This window comes from Berghia stephanieae, chromosome 8, assembly GCF_034508935.2.
Source record: "Berghia stephanieae isolate SIO BIC M18660-M18661 chromosome 8, UCSD_Bste_1.3, whole genome shotgun sequence".
Lineage (NCBI taxonomy): Eukaryota > Metazoa > Mollusca > Gastropoda > Nudibranchia > Aeolidiidae > Berghia > Berghia stephanieae.
The window spans coordinates 44,012,466-44,030,803 of NC_088367.1; the positions used below are offsets into that span (position 1 = coordinate 44,012,466).

The 18,338-nt window shown below is 37.1% G+C and overlaps 1 protein-coding gene across 1 annotated transcript; it reads right to left on the reverse strand.

Annotated features, from left to right (window-relative positions):
• Positions 1-3,645: 3,645 nt before the first annotated feature.
• Positions 3,646-4,140, reverse strand: LOC144979024 (uncharacterized). Its single transcript, XM_078925639.1, has one exon. The coding sequence runs from the start codon at positions 4,138-4,140 to the stop codon at positions 3,646-3,648; it is 495 nt and encodes a 164-aa protein (XP_078781765.1).
• Between the last annotated feature and the right edge of the window lie 14,198 nt (positions 4,141-18,338).

The following is an 18,338-nucleotide window of genomic DNA, read 5'->3' on the forward strand; positions in this document are numbered from 1 at the left end:
CGTAGTCGAATGACCGTAAGGAATTAGGAATGTTCCACAGCGCTAGGCATAGCTCATGGGCCGTTTAAATTGACGATAGATATATTGTCAAGGCTAAGCGACACTTTTTAGAATTGCCGTATCTGAACACATCCCAGTGTATTTTCACACAGCCTTCGTGAAATTATTTTTTCACTTTCTAAATCTCTCGTAATCCCAATGGTAGCCAATTTTAACTGAGCCCTGAGCGATAAATTTCACTGTTTCGTCTGTCTAAGCCAATATTGACCACATTTACCTGGAGGGAAGTAAAAGTATGAAAAAAGTAAAATGCGAAACCGGAAGTGCGTTATTTAGACACCTTCAAATCGAAAGTTAGGGATTGCTGCAGTACATCTCAATTGCCTCACACTGTAAACAAACTGGTTGACCGTTTCTAGTTTCTTCACTTATTGGGTACCTAGTTATAATGGTAAGTAGCCTAATTGATTACCGCCCAAATTAGTTTTCTTCCATTGTTTTGCTTAAGCTTTTTACTATTCATTCCGATTCTTTGAATTTTTCCGCTACGACGAATTACGAAGAGTTTCAGTCAATTTTTATAGAGCTCATTTACAGGTCTAAATAATAGTATTTTATCATAATAATAATAATAATATAATAATAATATAATAATAATAATAATAATAATAATAATAATAATAATAATAATAATAATCATATTTATTATTATTATTATTAGGGTTGGGCAAATATGCACTTTTTCTCAGTTTTTCAAAATTTTCCTGTGTTTTCTATGGCCAAATTTAGTGTAGATTATGAATCTGGTGAGTTTTTTTGAAAAAAAAATTTTTTTAGGTTGGTTCAGAGCATTTTTTCAAAATGGCCGCCATTTTCAAGGCCGAAAGTAGAAAAAGGTCTATAACAGAAAAAGTATTAGGGTTAGTAACTTGATTTTTGTGGCAAACTATATGTTTTTGGGGTCAAGAAAACCAAATATCACATTATTTTTATAAATTGCACGCTACAATATTGGTTTAGAGCCATTCCACTGGCTGAAAGAAAAAAAATGACTATATTTTTTTTTTAAAAACTTGAATTCTCCAAGAACTGCATGAAGTCAGAAAGTTTGAGACACATAACTTATGTAATTAAAACATACATCCAATATAAATTCACTCTAACAAAAAAATAACAATTGAACAGAAGGAAAACAAGCTTTAGTTTTATTTAATTGAAACTGTTTCTTGGGGATTTAACATTTACAACCAACTAATGCATTAAACGTTCATCAGATTATTTTTTAGAGAACAGAATTCAGCAATGACTCAACATCTTCATTTACTTCATTTACTGGTGCAATTGCATTTCTTATGGATGTACACAGTTCATTTTTTGTGAATTTTTGCATTATGTACTTTCCATTTTGTTTTACACGCCTCATCTGGCGAATATGTGGACTAGTAGTGAGCCGCAAATATCCAATCTCCAAGATCAGTTGGGTGTTATTCAATTGCTCAAGAAGTTCAATGCAGCCAGGGGTGATTGGTCCACCATGTTTTTTGCACTGCTCAAGAGTATTCAAAGTTTTCCTAGTTTTTTCTAACTTCAATTTTTCTTTCTTAATGAGGGAATTTTTTTGGTTGCCTTTATTGTTTCTACAAAGTCTTTTTCAAGTTTTCGAACTTCAGAAGTCTGTTTAGAACATCTGGCCCAATAACACTCTTGTCTTTTTCCATGTTCAGGCAAATCTTTGAATGAGGAGTCTATTAGAAGTCCATTTGTCACAACAATGTTCTTCTTTGAATGAGTTTGTACTGACGTGCTTCCTCCTGCGACTTTCACCCTGTGGTCAAATTTGGAAAATTCTGACTCGCATCCTAAATTTGTCAGTGGTGCACTTCCCAACTTGATGGTATCAACATTGCTGTTCTCCTCGTTTCTAAAATAAGGAACCATATTGATTTGTCTCTCCACAGATTCAATCACTTCTCCTAAACATGCAGCTTCTAACTTCTCTATACCATTTGGGCTTGTTTCTTCAATTGTACACTGTATATCTTTTAAGAGAAAGAGTTTCTGATCAAAGAAGGTCTTTGCAGATGACCAACTTCTCTCTACATTCTTTTGACCCTTTTTGTCAATGCCTAGAAACTCCATTAAGGGAAATATAATAAGCTCTCCAACTTTCACATATATTCTGGCACATGCAGTGAACCATTCGTTTTGTATAAATGTGGCCACGGCTAGAACAAGCTTGTTGCTGTTAACATCTACGACAGCCTCAAAAAAGTCTTTAATGTAGTCATGGTGGCTGATAAAAATCTTTCCAAGTTCAGCAATACGACCAAACCTGTTACTAACAAAGCCTTTGAATGTGTTAGAAAGTTCAATCTTATTAGATTCTAGCCATAACTTGTATTCATAGTACAGTGAGACAGTATGTGAGGCGTGACTTGGAGAGAGCAATTTTGCAATGGCAATTAACCCAAGCGTGTGTATGGAAGAACCAGGTGATTTGAAAATCTCCTCACCAGCAGAGAGTTGCAGGATTTTTTGGATGCCTACCATTTGCTCTGTGTTTTTGAAAACCTTATCTATTGCATTGTCTATACACAAAATTATATGAGCACAGCATTTCAGTCTTTTCTCATCATCCACACCTAAGTTTTCCAAAAGAACATCCAAATCAGAACCTCTGTCTGACATCCAAAAATCTATATGGCTCTTTAAGTCCTCCACAGAACAATCAGCTAAAATGGAAAGACACTTTAACTTATGATTATAGGCAGCCGCTCCATCATCCCCAGTATGACTAAGATTTTCAATATACCCAGTTGTGAGAGTTTTTTTGGGTTGACAATTACCTTTCATGGTTATATGGTCTGTTTTAATGTCATATGTTTTATGACCAGCTGCCTTTGTTGTGTCATCAAGTCCCACAGTAACAACAGATTCTTCATCGTTCAAAAGTTGTTGAGCTACATACTTGAGACTCATATAGGATGCATCTTCTAGGTATCTCATTATTGTTCTTCGACTTGGTAGAGTGAAAGCAAGATCTTTCTTACACTTTCGCTTCTTTTTCTCATTCTGATCCCTCTCACCCCCCTCCTGCTGCTCCTCCTCTTCACTTGATGAGTAAGTTTCATCATCTTTATCATTTTCGGTACATTCATCTTCATGCTTATTTTCTGGCATTTCCCAATCCTGATGAAATACAATGTTAGCAACATTCACCATTATTTTGCAAACTTCCATTGTTGAACATGAGCTCTCACTTTGACACTGAACAAGACATCGTATCACACTTTCATTTAATGCTTTAGAGGTGTTTCTTATTTTAACCTTCGGAAATGTTATGGGAAAATCTTGGGAATTTTTTTCTCTATTCATACTCATATGTTCAAAGGTATGTTTTGATGAGGATGCGTTTACTTTTGTTGGGTCTGTAAAGAGTCTTCTCTTTGAATGAAGATTAAGGTTCCCAGAGTCAATACTCTCACCTATCACTGAATTTAGTAACTCATTTCTATTTATTTCTTTCTGTTCATTCTCATCTTCACACTGTTTGAAGCGTTTCTTTTGAACTGAGTCCTCTCTGGACTGCTTTCTCTTTTTCATTCTCTCCCAGTCTTTGGGTACAGTGTTGGTACACATTAACTTTTAACTCCCAAAACAGTTATCTTGGTGAAAATCAATATCTTCTTGTGTCATCTTTACTCCAAAGTCTTCTTCCATTTGCTTTTGGAAAGATGCATCATTACATCGTATGTCATATGCATTTTTTGTTAGTGAATCTCTGAAGTTTTCAGCATTTTCACACCATTTCTCAGTCTTGATCTTCTTTGAATTTTCATATTTTCTTAAGGCGTTAAATTTTTCATAATCTTTCTGGATTCTTTGTGCAACTGCAGGCTCTTTCATAGGGTAGACATTCTTTGTAATCCAGTCTCTTCTTAACTCATTTGCTACCATTTTACTGGCATCAGCACGGCTGTATGATTTGATACCTTTGGTAGTTTTGCATAATGCCAACATTCGACCAATAACAATATGGCCAGCGGGTAAGCTTGCAGTTGGTGTGAACTCATAAAGTTCTTTAAATGTTTTTCCAAACAAATCCTTTTTTGCTTCATTTCTTGTAGTTACGGCACTCATCTTGATGGCTGATTTTCATTCATCTGAAAGTCAACAAGACATTGTTTACACATTTTGAAATGTAATTTTGAGTAATTAGAGTTGCTTCCCTTGAGTGATTTAAAAAATGGACTGAGTAATATAAATGGAACAAATGTTATTCTGTAACAAATTTGAAGTAGACAATCAAGATGACGATGGGTGACCTTGACTTGACCTTTGACCCTATTCTTTTCCCCTTTTTTCTTAGAAAAGACAGAAATTGCTCATTTTAAAGACCCAAATCACTCATTTTCTATTTTATGTCACCAGAATCGTATTCTCCTTTCAAAAACAGGTTAAGACATGTGTCACACTTGTACATTTGGTTAAGGGGAAAAAAATTTATTTAAGAAATTGTTAAAAACGGCGGCCATCTTGGAAATTATGATGAGTCAATAAAAACTGAAATTTTGAACCGATTTTAATTTTGTTTTTTGGTTTCTGTGTTTGGCTTCACCTGTTCTTTACATTTAGCATAAAAAGCGTCTTTTAAAGGCATTATCTAAAAAAAATCAAAATTGGCCTAAAAAATCGGCCATTTTGCAAAAAAATGCTCTGAACCAACCTAAAGAATCATTTTTTTCAAAAAATTTTTCCAGATTCCTATTCTACACACTATTTGGCATTAGAAATCACTGGAATTGAAATTTCGACCCAGATTTGCCCAACCCTATTATTATTATTATATATTATTATTATTATTATTTTTATTTTTATTATTATTATTATTATTATTATTATTATTATTATTATTATTATTATTATTATTATTATTATTATTATTATTATTATTATTATTATTATTATTATCATTATTATCATTATTATCATTATTATCATTATTATTATTATTATTATTATTATTATTATTGTTATTTATTATTATTATTATTATTATTATTATCATTACTACTAACTACTACTTTCCATGCAGCACAAGAATTTAGAGTTTGAGCTTATTCTTTTTGCATGTAAAATGCACTACATCTGCGAGATTTAAATAAATCCTGAGTAAATTTTTGCAATGAAAAATTTGATTGGATTCTTTTTGTATGGTTAAACAAAGCCTTTGTTAGGTGTACACTAGAATATAGTAACTCTGTCTGGGACTGGGACCCTCATTCAGATAGCGGCAGGGGATTGGGATCGTAAAAAAAAAACATGGTTAAAAATTTGGCCAGAAAACTCCTCCTTCAAATATCCATCGATTTAAATGACCCTCATCTTGTCAATTATTCTCAAACCTGGGACTTCTCATTCTAACAACAATGCACTGGGCGGTGTACTAGTCTATAAATGACCTCAAAAGACAAGTCCTAGTTTCAGGCTATAACTATAAGTAGTAAACAAAGGCTGCGGTCAGGCTATGCAGTCACGAAAATTACGCATGGCCAAAAAAGGCCGCGACCAACAAAAGAAAAGAAACGTGAGTAATTCAATAATTCAACGAATTGAATCATTTGTTTCCTCAAACTACACCACAAAGGGTAGTGCAATAACAAAAGATGACGTCATAATACAAGTCCTCGTCTTAGGCTATAAGTTAACGAAGCCTACGGTACAAAAGCATATTATAAATATTTAACGAGCGATCCTATTTGTTCAGAACCATGTCCTATCTATAATTAAATTGTTTCACACAAAAAAATTCCAACTGCTTGCTACGTTTGTTTAGAACTTTTTCTCGTTTGTACTTGTTTATCCTTGCATTATACATTAATTGACGACATATTATTCTTATCTCGAGTGAAGTATTGGCAGAAGTTTTGCTACTTTGACCTTGAGAAACGGCAAATTCGGATTAGGTCTAGTGATTTATTGGCAAAGCCGTTCCTTTATTGATCAAGTCATTCGTAAGTGGATAGCTCTTTGTTTCGTCTAACTGACGTAAACTAGTTTAATAAATAATAAAACAAACCAAACCAAAACAAAAACAATCCCCTCCTTAAAAAAACAACAAAAAACAAAATAAACACAATGACTAAAAAAGCAACAACAAGAAAAGAATAAAGAGAAAAAAAGCCAAGCAAGCAAATTAAAAAAAAAATACAGCACAAAATAGAACAAAACAAAAAAAAAAAAAAAACGATCAGAGAAAACAACCACCCCCTCCCCTCACCCCCGCAAAAAAAAAAAAATATATCCCCAAAGAAACACAAAACGAAACGAAAAAACAAACAAACAAACAAAACAAAACCCAAACAATTATATACAATAAAAATGTGAGAAATTACCTTTAATTGCATTTATTACCTTATTAACCCTGTGTTCATAATGGGAAAGCTGGTGGTAATTAGCGTTATGATAATCGTTAATTCCATTTATTATCTTGTTAACCCTAGCTTTCATAGTGGACATTTTGGTGGTAATTTTATTAATACAAAAAAAATGCAAGAAATTATCGTTAATTTTATTTATTATTGTGCTGACCTTGGATTTCATAATGGAAATTTTGGTGGTAATTACACATTCACATGAGAAAATACCGTTAATACCAAGTTAATGATTGCACTCGTCGGGTGAGACGAACGATCACGTGATCACATTCTCTTTCCCGTTCTCTCGTCACAACAATTCAGAACGAAGATGGAGCCTGGCTTTCACGTTAGAATTAGAAGACGAAAACGGTTAGGAATAACTGCTTTGATTTTTATCAATTTGCGACAAAAATAAAATTTCTTGTAGAAATTGCTATTTGATCATTTTTTTATTCGCGGATGTAAATCGTTGGCATTTCACTTTGTTTGGTAAAAATCGGACAAAAATTACGACTTTGGTGATGAACAATGACGTTGATGACAATTATTGTAAACTTAAAAAAAATTATTATGAATAATCTATAACTCCCTGATTTGTAGGCCGAATTTGTGATTCGTGGTATCAATTTTATTGTAATAGAGAGATAGGAACTTCCGAGTTATTTTTTTTTTCTGATGCGAAATTATTACTTTGTATTATTTAGCACCAAGAAAAATGGTTGGTAAATAAAAATGTTACCCTATTTGATTTACCACCACAATCTATTCGTGTAGATTTGTGAGTCAAGCGTCTCAAAGCCTTTGACCAATCACAGGCTCTCTACTCGGACACCGTCAAGGTATTATCACGCTTCTGTTTTTCAAAAAATGTAACATCATTTTGAGTAGGCCTAATAGCTAAACGCTTCTGTTTTTCAAAAAATGTAACATCTTTTTGAGTAGGCCTAATAGCTAAAATCTAAAGGTAAATAATATGATTGTGAGGAATCTTAAGTTCACATTGCTGAAATCAGCTTGAAAAAAAAAAGAATTACATTGGTCTTTATTTCATAAAAATCTGTGAAAACCAACTGTTTTACGAATAAATTTGATTTAATTTTTTAAATTTATATTAGCTTAATTTTTTTTTAATTTATCGGCCGATTTACTTGATTTTTATATAATTAAAAAGGCTAGGGCTATTGGTCAGTACTGACTCCCAGGCGCTAGCACATGCGGGTCAGTACTGACGAACAGACGCCAGTGCCTGGAGGTCAGTACTGACCAATAACCTGGTGTCTATTGGTCAGTATTGAACAACAGGTGCCACCGCCCACAGACAACCTCTCTTCGGTCTGTGCCACCGCCCACCATTGATCAGCATTGACGAACATCGGACCTGTTCGTCAGTGCAAAGACCTCTTCGCACTTATTCGTCACTTCCAAAAGTATACCATTAAAAAAAACAAAAAACAATTAAAATTCCAGGCTCTCAGGCCAACTTATCCGATGGCACACAGTAACACTTGGTCACCTAGATAAGTTTGATTTCTAACGCGTTAGATGCCGTTGGGGCAACGATATGACTCGTTATTTCAAGCCACCGTAAGATTCTATTTTATTTTATGTTGTCCATTCTATTTCTTTGGGTTATTTTGTTTTTATTGTTTTTTTTCCCCGTATATTTTCGTTATAGCTTTATTTAAAGAAAAATAGAGGAAAATGTGTTCTAATATTTCCTGTTACGATTCTTTTATAATACTTTGTCCATTCTATTACTACTACTACCACTCACTACTACTACAACTTCTGCTACTACTACTACTGCTACTACTACTACTACTACTACTACTACTACTACTACTACTACTACTACTACTACTACTACTTATATGTCTTTTATCTTCCATTATTTTCTGGAAGGTTCTGTTCCCTGACGCTGACCTTTTCTTATCAATCAGATCACCCCCCTGGGGCACCCTATCCTCTACCCACGCTGACATTTCATTCATACTGCAACCTCAACCACCATTGAGTACAGACGACAAAGTTATTTTTCATTATATTTTATTTGTTTTCCACGTTTATTTGTGTATTGTTGTGTTAATGAAGGGTTTGTACCCGAAACGTCCATTGTCTGTTTTGTTCCCATACGAAGCCTTTCATTTTCACTCTTTCGTTAGTATTTTACGATCACCGGCTTCAGGCAGCCCTTACCGTTTTCTACTTTTCCTGTCTCAGTAAGATGCGAGCAAGCCGAATTTCAAATGACAGGAATGAAGAAAGACGAGACAATGAAAGAGCTTTCACTTTCAGTTCTAGCGCCACGCATCAGTGCAGTGAGCATGCGCGTTGGATGAACCGAAATATAGGGCTTCCAGTTTGGCGTTTCAACACCAAATTTGGTCTTTTTCTCAGGATTGGACAATTTCACTTGTTTAATTAATTGATATATTTATTAAACAAATCTCACGTAAACCGACAAAAAGATTTAGTGAAAACAAGGGCTTCCCTGCGACTAGTATGGGACAGGAAATGCTGATTTATTTGTCGTAGAGCAAGTTACTTTAAAAAATGGCATTTTTCCATAATTTTGGTACCGTCAACGCCCGTGGCCAGGTCAGAACTGACCAATTGGCATCAGTACCAGTAATAGTAATAGTATTAGTCAGTACTGACCCCCAGACGCCGGTGCCTGTTCGTCAGTACTGACCCGCAGGTGCCAGTGCCTGGGGGTCAGTACTGACGAATAGCCACTCCGTATAATTTTTCACATCTCAATGAGACGAACACGTTAATGTACTCGTTTGATTCAAATGAATTTAAAATACAACAAATTTCGTTTTTTTTTATTGCGAGTCCAGCCTTACTAATTTATTCATGAGCATTGAGACAGTGACGCAACCATGACACATAAACCCTCGTGGTCCAGGCCACAGGGCTTTTGGTGTTACACAACGACTCATCACTTTCGTTCAACCGTGTTCTTTGAGGTTCCACAACATACACCGCCTTGATGAAGGTCTCAAGCGTTATGCAGCATCGGTACTACTACTACTACCAGGGGCGTGGCTCTATTGGTTCAAATGACAATAAAACTTATTGCACTATGAGTATGTACACTTATGATTTATTTAAGATGAACAGTTACAGTTGTCAATGCCCTCAGAAATCTTTAACTATAATTCTAGTTGGGATCTTCTGACCTCACATGGTGGGCAGGAGGTTACTTGCTGTGTCTTCTATCCCCATATCTGTTTTCCGTTTCTATGTTGCTCTCTGCCTTTGTTCTGGGTTGAGATTGCTCGGGGTTTTTTCCTGATCTTCTGGGTGGGGATCCTGACCTCCCATAGTGGGCAGGGAGGTACATGCTGTGTCTTCTATCCCCCCATACCCGTTTCCCAATTGTTTCCTGTCATTTTGGAATGAGATTACTTAGTTTTGTCCTGATCCTTGCCGGAGCTCCTTGGCTGGGAGGGAAACAGTCGAATGTATAGTTATAGTTTTGTTATAGATATTTTTTTCCTTGTAAATCATCTCTCTGATATGCATTGTATTATGTTTAGTTTACATATTATATAATATGATTGGTAAACATTTGAATGTATTCCTCTTAGTTGGGACCTGTGCTTGTGTCTGGATGAGACTTTTGGTGATCTCAAACTAAGCACATTGGTGGTATGCTCTTGGAATCTACATCTGATCCCTATTTGTTCCCAGTTCCCCTATGTCTTACTTTTTCTTGGGTGCTTTAATTGTAATTCTATAACTTTTTACTATCCCATTTTCTTCCTTTTTACTGGCGCTGATATAACTTAAATGTGTTGCAAGCGCCGTAAAACCCTTAAAAACAAACAAAACAATTTCTGATCTTGACGGGGATTCTTAGGTCGGAGGAACACAGCCAATAGGGTTCAACCTTAGCCATCGTAAAGTTATAGCCTGACACTGACCAAAAAATGACGTCAAAATGCCAGGCTTTTGCCACAAAATAAAATAAATCGTGAGTTGTATTCAAGAGTTCAACCAATGAAATAACTTGTTTCCTTGGGCTCCACTAACGACAACTCACTAGACGTTAAAGGTAAACAAACCTAAAAAATGACGTCAAACTGCCAGTCCTAGAGGGTTCTCGTGTCAGGCTATATGTTAACGATGGTTATGGTTCAACAGTCGTGACGTCACTTCCCTCGTAATGACGCATAGTAAACTAGTTCTAAACTATCGGAACAATGGCGGACGCCATTATCTCCATCACCGCCCTTATGAAATATTTCTCCGACGAGCATAAAAGTGTATTCAGAGGAGGAAAAAAATCATAAATCTGATCATATTTTGTCTTTTATACATTCTGATCACATGACATGTGAACAAGTTCTAGCCAGCTTGAAGAATAAACAGTACCGATTTTCTTTGTTAAGAACCAAGCTGCTGGTTGTTAGCTACGTAACATCAGACTATTGAATCCTATTGTACAGTACTTTTTTTGAGAGATGATATGTTTTCCCCCTGCCTTGTAAATCATCTCTCAGTTGCTGGCTGAAGAAGGGGTTTGAGTTTGAGCCCCAAACGTTCCATGTTTGGTATTTTGTTCCTTTTTGAAGCTGTGATATTCATTTTTAAAAAAATTATGTTATAGATCCATCTTAACTCATTTACCCCAAATGCGCCCCGCTTATGGAACAACATGCATAGGGGTATCAAACATAAGCAATGCTATTGAGACCTTTTACATATAGGGAATGAGATTAGCGGAAGAGTAGCGTCCCTTGATTGGACGTCACCCATAGTCTGTGACGTCACCGGCGGAAAAGTTATTAGAGAGAGAACGTCATGTTGGTTGTGCGCATGCGTCTCTCGTCCTCGCGGAAGCGCCCGGTGACGTCATGGGTGACGTCCATGTCATTCCCTTTTATGCATGTATGGAATCATACAGTATGGAATCATAATTAATTCATTATTTACATTTTTATATGGGGGGGGGGGGGGGGGGGGGGGGTGTGTATATGCAACATCGATAGTACTGCTCAGTCAACTGAGTCAATCAGTTTAGATGATGATGATGGTGATGATGATGATGATGATGATGATGATGATGGTGATGATGATGATGATGCTGATGGAGGAGGAGGAGGAGGGGGGGGGGGGAGGAGGAGTATGATAAGGAGTAGGAAGAAAAGAGAGCAGCAGGAGATGAGGAGGAGGGTAGGATGAGGTTGAGAAGGAGGAGGAAGAGGATGTGGATATGCAGGAGAAGAAGAAAGAGATGAATGATGAGTTGGAGGAAGAGGAGAAAGAGTAGGAGGAGGAGGAGGAAAAAGAGATTGCTCTTTCTCCTGGGTGAGTTCATTTTTCAAAATTTAAATCATATAATAATCTGAGATTAAAGGTCATTTTAACCATCAACTCAACTCTATACCATTTGTGACCGTTCGCCTGAAAACGGTATTAAGTCGAGCTGGTTAAGATGTTGAAAAAGTGAATTTATAGCCAGAAATATCAGACTTGTGTTGAGTTTATTGAGGAGAATGGATACCATATTTTAGGGTGCTAATGACAACAATTTATATTTTTGAACAGCTTAAAATTTAATTCGGCTTTTAAGTTTAAGCATATGGTTCGTTCCTACATAATATCATTTTGAGACGATGGTCACATTTTGATGGATTGATCCCATCTTTACTTCAAATGACGCTGTGCGTTTTAAGACCCTCGCATTTTAACCACACACACACACACACACACACACACACACACACACACACACACACACACACACACACACACATACAAACTATTAAATCGTGTGCGCGATGTGGACTTGTGGTATAACATTCGCCTTCAGACTGTATTGGAACCATCATCAACATGTAGTGTGGCGCCCGGGATAGCGGCTGCTATTCGGACACCGGGGTTGGATCTTCATTTGTCACACACCGGGACGAGCAGCTCATGTGGCTCGTTGGCTCGATAGCCGGGATGGTCTCGTGACGGTCAACCGGGATTTACACCTTTGCCCTCCGTGTGCCTCAAGCCCCCTCACCAGCGACAAGGTGTAGAAGATCCACGAGGTCCTACATGTACCCAAGAGTAAGATCAAAGAGAGAGGGAATGGGGATACCTCTCTGATGCGCATATTGGACGGCGCCCCCTTTTCGAGCCGACATAAGTCCCGGCAACCATTGTACGCAGAATTCCTGACTACGTCTAGAGCTGCACATACGAGATGGAAGTCGGTTTGGATGAATTCAAAACCTCGTGGGGGCGGGGACGTAACCTCCTCTAAGCTTGGTGAGAAGTTGCCAGGCTTTGATACCAGTAAGAGGAGACACTGGGTGACTGCGAATCGGCTTCGGTCGAGGAGCTGCCTCACGGCCAGTGCGCTTCTTCGGTGGGGTCTTTCTACCTGACCAACATGTACCCGCTGTGGGCAAGAACCCGGAACGACAGAGCATTTAGTCGAACGGTGTGTTGTAGCGATGCTACCGGGCGGGTTCGCGACGGTGCACAAGTGCGGACCGGACTTTGCTGATTGGGTCGATCGTTATAACATAGTAGTGTGATAACCTTAAGAGGCTGCTGCTGCCTTCAGACTGGACGATCCTGGGTTCAAGCCAGGCTCTCACTCTCAGCGACGCATTGTTGAGTCTTTGGTAATAATAACAAAAAATGAGTGAGTAGGAAGGTGCCAGGACACAACAGAGAATAAAAACTTCGCGGCGGCAATGGGGGCTCGAACCGTGGCCTTCGTAAAGTTATGGCCTGACAGTGACCAAAAAAAAAAGACGTCAAAATGCCAGTCTTTTGCCACAAAAGAAAACAAATCATGAGTTGTATACAATAGTTCAACCAATGAAATAACTTGTGTCCATGAGCACTACTAACTAACGACAACTCACTAGACGGTGCAAACAAATAATGACGTCAAACTGCCAGTCATTTTGGATTTCAGTGTCAGGCTATAACATAACGATGGCTACGCTCGAACCCGCGACCTTGCTGGTACGACAACTCCGCCTGGCCGGGAAGATCATGACTCTACGGTATGCGCTATTCACGACTCACCCCCCCCCCCCCCCCCCCCCCAACAAAAAAAAAAAAAAAGTAAATGAATTCGTGGGTCGTTAACAGCTTTGCCCCTGTCGAAAAAAAATAAATTATAATAGTGCCCAGCAGGCATCATGTCTTGTCCTACAAGCTCAGGTTTAAAGGAAAAAAAAACCCAACCCTTAGTGGTCTTTGAATTCTGAGAGTAAAATTGTTATAGAGAGAACGACATTGACGTCACTCAGATCTTTGCTATTGGTTTTCGTCAGCCCTTTTATGATAATTTGTCACTAAATTCTATCAATCAGACGATAAACGTTTTAGTTTTAGGTTACACATTGATAGTTTTGTCTGTTGGTACCTTACGTCCGGCTGTCGGATGTTATGAATATTGTAGTTAAACGCACAGCATCAATAAAGGTAAGGAACGACGTGTATTTAGTTGCATTTAACCCAATTTGTCATGGTCTCTTTAACTCACTCAATCCTAGAGATTTTTGTTATCTACTTTTCAAAATTGGAAAAAAAATGTATTAAAAATGATAATGTACACAAATAGCTCTAGTTTTATTCAACAACTATTAACATGTAAAAACTAAAAACATTAGCTTTGAAACTACGCCTATAATTTGTCTCATAAAAATGTAATAAATAGGCATGGGGTAAAAGTAACCCTGGTAAACTACGGATATAGTCGGTGTTAGGGTTGAGTGAGTTAATTAAATGTAAATACTCTCAAACCAACGCAAAATTTGTGCTTTGCAAGAATGTTTTAATCAAACCTATAACTATAATTGCATTCGATTATCAGACCTTCGAATATGTGCACGTTTGTAAGGGCCGTTTCATTCCACTGATGTCAAGGCAAAAAAAAAATTAGTTTGTTTTTTAAGGGTTTTACGGCGCTTACAACACATATAGGTCATATCAGCGCCAGCAAAAAAAAAAAAAAAAAAATCGGGTCAAATTGAAAAAGGCTTTTTGTCAATGTACGGCAAATTTGCAGCAATTTGAAATTTCTGAAATAGTTGACAATAATGTAATGTAATATATGCTACAATTCAATATACGAAGGTAGATGATGTGGACGTTTCGGGTTTCCTCTTTATCAACAAAACACGATGAATGAGACACTAAAGATGATGATGGATGAGAGGATACATTTATTTGTCAAGGCGTTCCGTCTTGTTATTGTTATCTATTTCTTCGAGGTTTAAGCAGCAATATTCCCATGCCTGTTGAGGCGTTGACTGTTGTTTAAAAGTTGATCTCTCAAATATTTTTCTTGCTTAATCTGTCACAACCGACGTTTACTTATTTACAGGTCTGATAACTAAAAGTGTTATGGTCTCATGGTTCTAACGGAAATACTCTCACAACACGAAATTTAATATTGTCCATTACTACGATGTTAAATCAGGCCCATAATAGGATTCAATAGTCGTACCGTCACCTCCTTCATAATGACGCATGATAACTTAGCAACACTGGCTCTAAACTATCTGAACAATGGCGGACGCCCGTATGAAATATTTCTCCGGCGAGCATAAAAGCGTATCCAGAGGGAAAAAAACATAAATTTGATCATGTTTTGACTTTTACACATTCTGGTCACAAGACATATGAAAAGTTCTAGCCAGCATGAAGAATAAAAAGTAATGATTTTCTTTGTTGAGAACCAAGATGGCCGCCGTTGCCGGGTGGCGTGACATCAGACTACTGAATCCAATTGCATTCGGTTGTCAGATCTGCTCATTTGTGACCCATTGCCTCAAAACGGGATGATAAAGATGCTGAAAAGTGAATTATAGCCAGAAATATCAGACTTGCGTTTGTTGAGTTTTTATGTTCATTTGAGGAGATTGGATATCATATTTTATTGTGCTAAATAGCGATCATTCAAAATTTTGACCAGTTTAAATTTAATTTGACTTTATAACATCGCGATCACCCCGACATAATACCGTTTTGAGGCGTTTTGAGGTCATATTTGTGCACCTAGGAGACACCCATTAATCTATTGGCTGTTTTTTTCCCACTTGTTCGTTTTGATATGGTTGGTTACTCTAAAACACTCGATATCCTTCAAAGAGATGTGTGTTCTTCTCGGATAGCGAGTTACCTCCCTCCCGTCGATGTAGAAGAAGTAGGTTTTCTCTGTGACGAAGATCACCCACTCACTTCGGACTCCACTAGTCATGAAACTTGCAGTGTCATAAATATGCAATGGACCCGACCAACTTTGGTCCGATTCACGAAAGTTATCAACGACAATTTTGTTTGGCTTTTCACTGCCATGGGTATTGAAAGCGACCTGTACGTAAAAATTGATCTCTTTTTTCTTACTTGGGTTGTCGTCCCAACCTTTAGCTGTCGTGAAGAAAAGTGTCATCTGATTTGAATCGTCTGGAATGAGATCCATGGCAATAACTTGCCCATCATACAAACCAGATGGTATGTCTACGTAGGTGACCATTTCTGAGGAAGATGACTGGACTACGTTAGTAAATGCTATATAGGTCAAGACTGGTACACTGCCAGGTTTTAACTTCATCGACTTACACGATTTCTCCAAACACAACTCACAATTTCCAGCCTCTTGGTTATGATTTGAAGGTGTGTAGTTTATTCCGATACACGCGTTTTCCGAGTAAATACTGCACAGTTGCACACATTCTGGCAAAATAGCGTGCACGGATCGTTCACAGTTTTCCAAGAGTGAAACACTGTTCTGGAGGAAAAACGTTGCAGCTTGGGCAAGATTTAAGTTGTGATAATTCGAAAATAGTCCTATGAATAGGAAAGCTGATATTTTTATTAAAAGTTTATTGCATTTTTACTGATGATCTCCCATCGTGGAAGAATATTTTATTTATTGTAATAGGCCGAAATATTTCAGGTGGTTCTGTTTGTATTTTTGTTTTCACCAAATATAGTTTCTAAAGCATCAATACAATGGACGTCACTCAGTTCTTGTTATAGTTTTTAGACCGCCAGTCGCAAGATTAGTTAAAACTTAGGTCTCTCACACAAACTATAAAAGTTAAAGGTAAAACATATTTTTGTGTGTGCTTGTAAAACTATTTTGGCGGGGATAACATGTGAGAATGTGCCTGAACGCACAGCATCAGTAGATTTTTTTATATAGCATTAACAATCGGTATTTTGTTTGTTCATAATTGCTTGAATGTTCATACTCAAATATTAAGATGTGGTCCAAATTCAACCCAAAAGAGACCCGCCAGTCGGATATTACTTACCAATACACCGGATATTACGTACCAATACACCGGATATTATGTACCAATACACCGGATATTATGTACCAATACACCGGATATTACTTACCAATACACCGGATATTACTTACCAATACACCGGATATTACTTACCAATACACCGGATATTATGTACCAATACACCGGATATTACTTACCAATACACCGGATATTACTTACCAATACACCGGGTATTACTTACCAATACACCGGATATTACTTACCAATACACCGGGTATTACTTACCAATACACCGGATATTACTTACCAATACACCGGATATTACTTACCAATACACCGGATATTACTTATCAATACACCGGATATTACGTACCAATACACCGGATATTACGTACCAATACACAAAACTGTGTGTGACCTTAAACGTTTATAGTCTGATGAATATATTTTAGTGAGAACTGCTCATAAAAATGGTGGGCTAAAATCAATAACAAAGAGCTCAGTGACGTTAATTTCGGTCTATCTATCTATGTTCTTGCTTTTATTTATTTGCTTTTTTTATTTTTAGATTTTGATGATTAGATGTTGGTGGCTGAACACTTCCAACAAAACCCGTGTCGCATCGCTAATATTCTTATCTTGATGAAATCTGTAGATGTTGATGTCTGTTGAGAGTCAAATTAAATGTTGCTAGATATGAAAGGGTGAAGATTGTTATTCCGTGCAATATCAAAGGACAACATCGCCAGTAAAAAGGATAAGATCGCTATGTTTAGCAATGTCGAACTGCAACACTATCAAATAGTATAATATGTGGGATCCACCCGGTAGAGGGACGAATAGTATTAGTATGTCAATCAAACAGCAAAATATGTGGGATCCACCCGGTAGAAGGACGAATAGAATGTTAATCAAACAGTATAATATGTGGGATCCACCCGGTAGACAGACGAATAGTATTAGTATGACAATCAAACAGTATAATATGTAGGATCCACCCAGCAGGACGAATAGTATTAGTATGACAATCAAACAGTATAATATGTAGGATCCACCCAGCAGGAAGAATAGTGTTAGTATGACAATCAAACAGTATAATATGTAGGATCTTTTTTTTTTTTTTTTTTGTTTGTTTGTTGCTTTAGGTCTCTTCCAACACAATTGAGGTTATATGAGAGACCGCTGAAACAAAAAAACAAGCAATCTAACAAAAATAGTACAAATGTCAATCAAAATCATAACCTAAAGATATCATAAGCTAAATTATAAATAACCAAGAACAAACAGGCAGCGGATTTACAGGAAAAAAAATATCCCCTGTCAAAAATACAATCACAAACCAAAGAAGCAGGATAGGCTAGTAAAGAGAAGAAGAAACGACATCACTATCGGGATCCACCCAGCAGGACGAATAGTATTAGTATGACAATCAACCAGCATAATATGTGGGATCCACCCAGCAGAAGGACGAATAGTATTAGTATGACAATCAAACAGTATAATATGTAGGATCCACCCAGCAGGACGAATAGTATTAGTATGACAATCAACCAGCATAATATGTGGGATCCACCCGGCAGACGGACGAATAGTATTAGTATGTCAATCAAACAGTATAATATTCGGGATCAACCCGGTAGAAGGACGAATAGTA

Bases quoted from the DNA above. Each gene is read 5' to 3' on its own strand.
- LOC144979024 (XM_078925639.1), bottom strand. From the start codon at position 4,140: ATGAGTGCCGTAACTACAAGAAATGAAGCAAAAAAGGATTTGTTTGGA.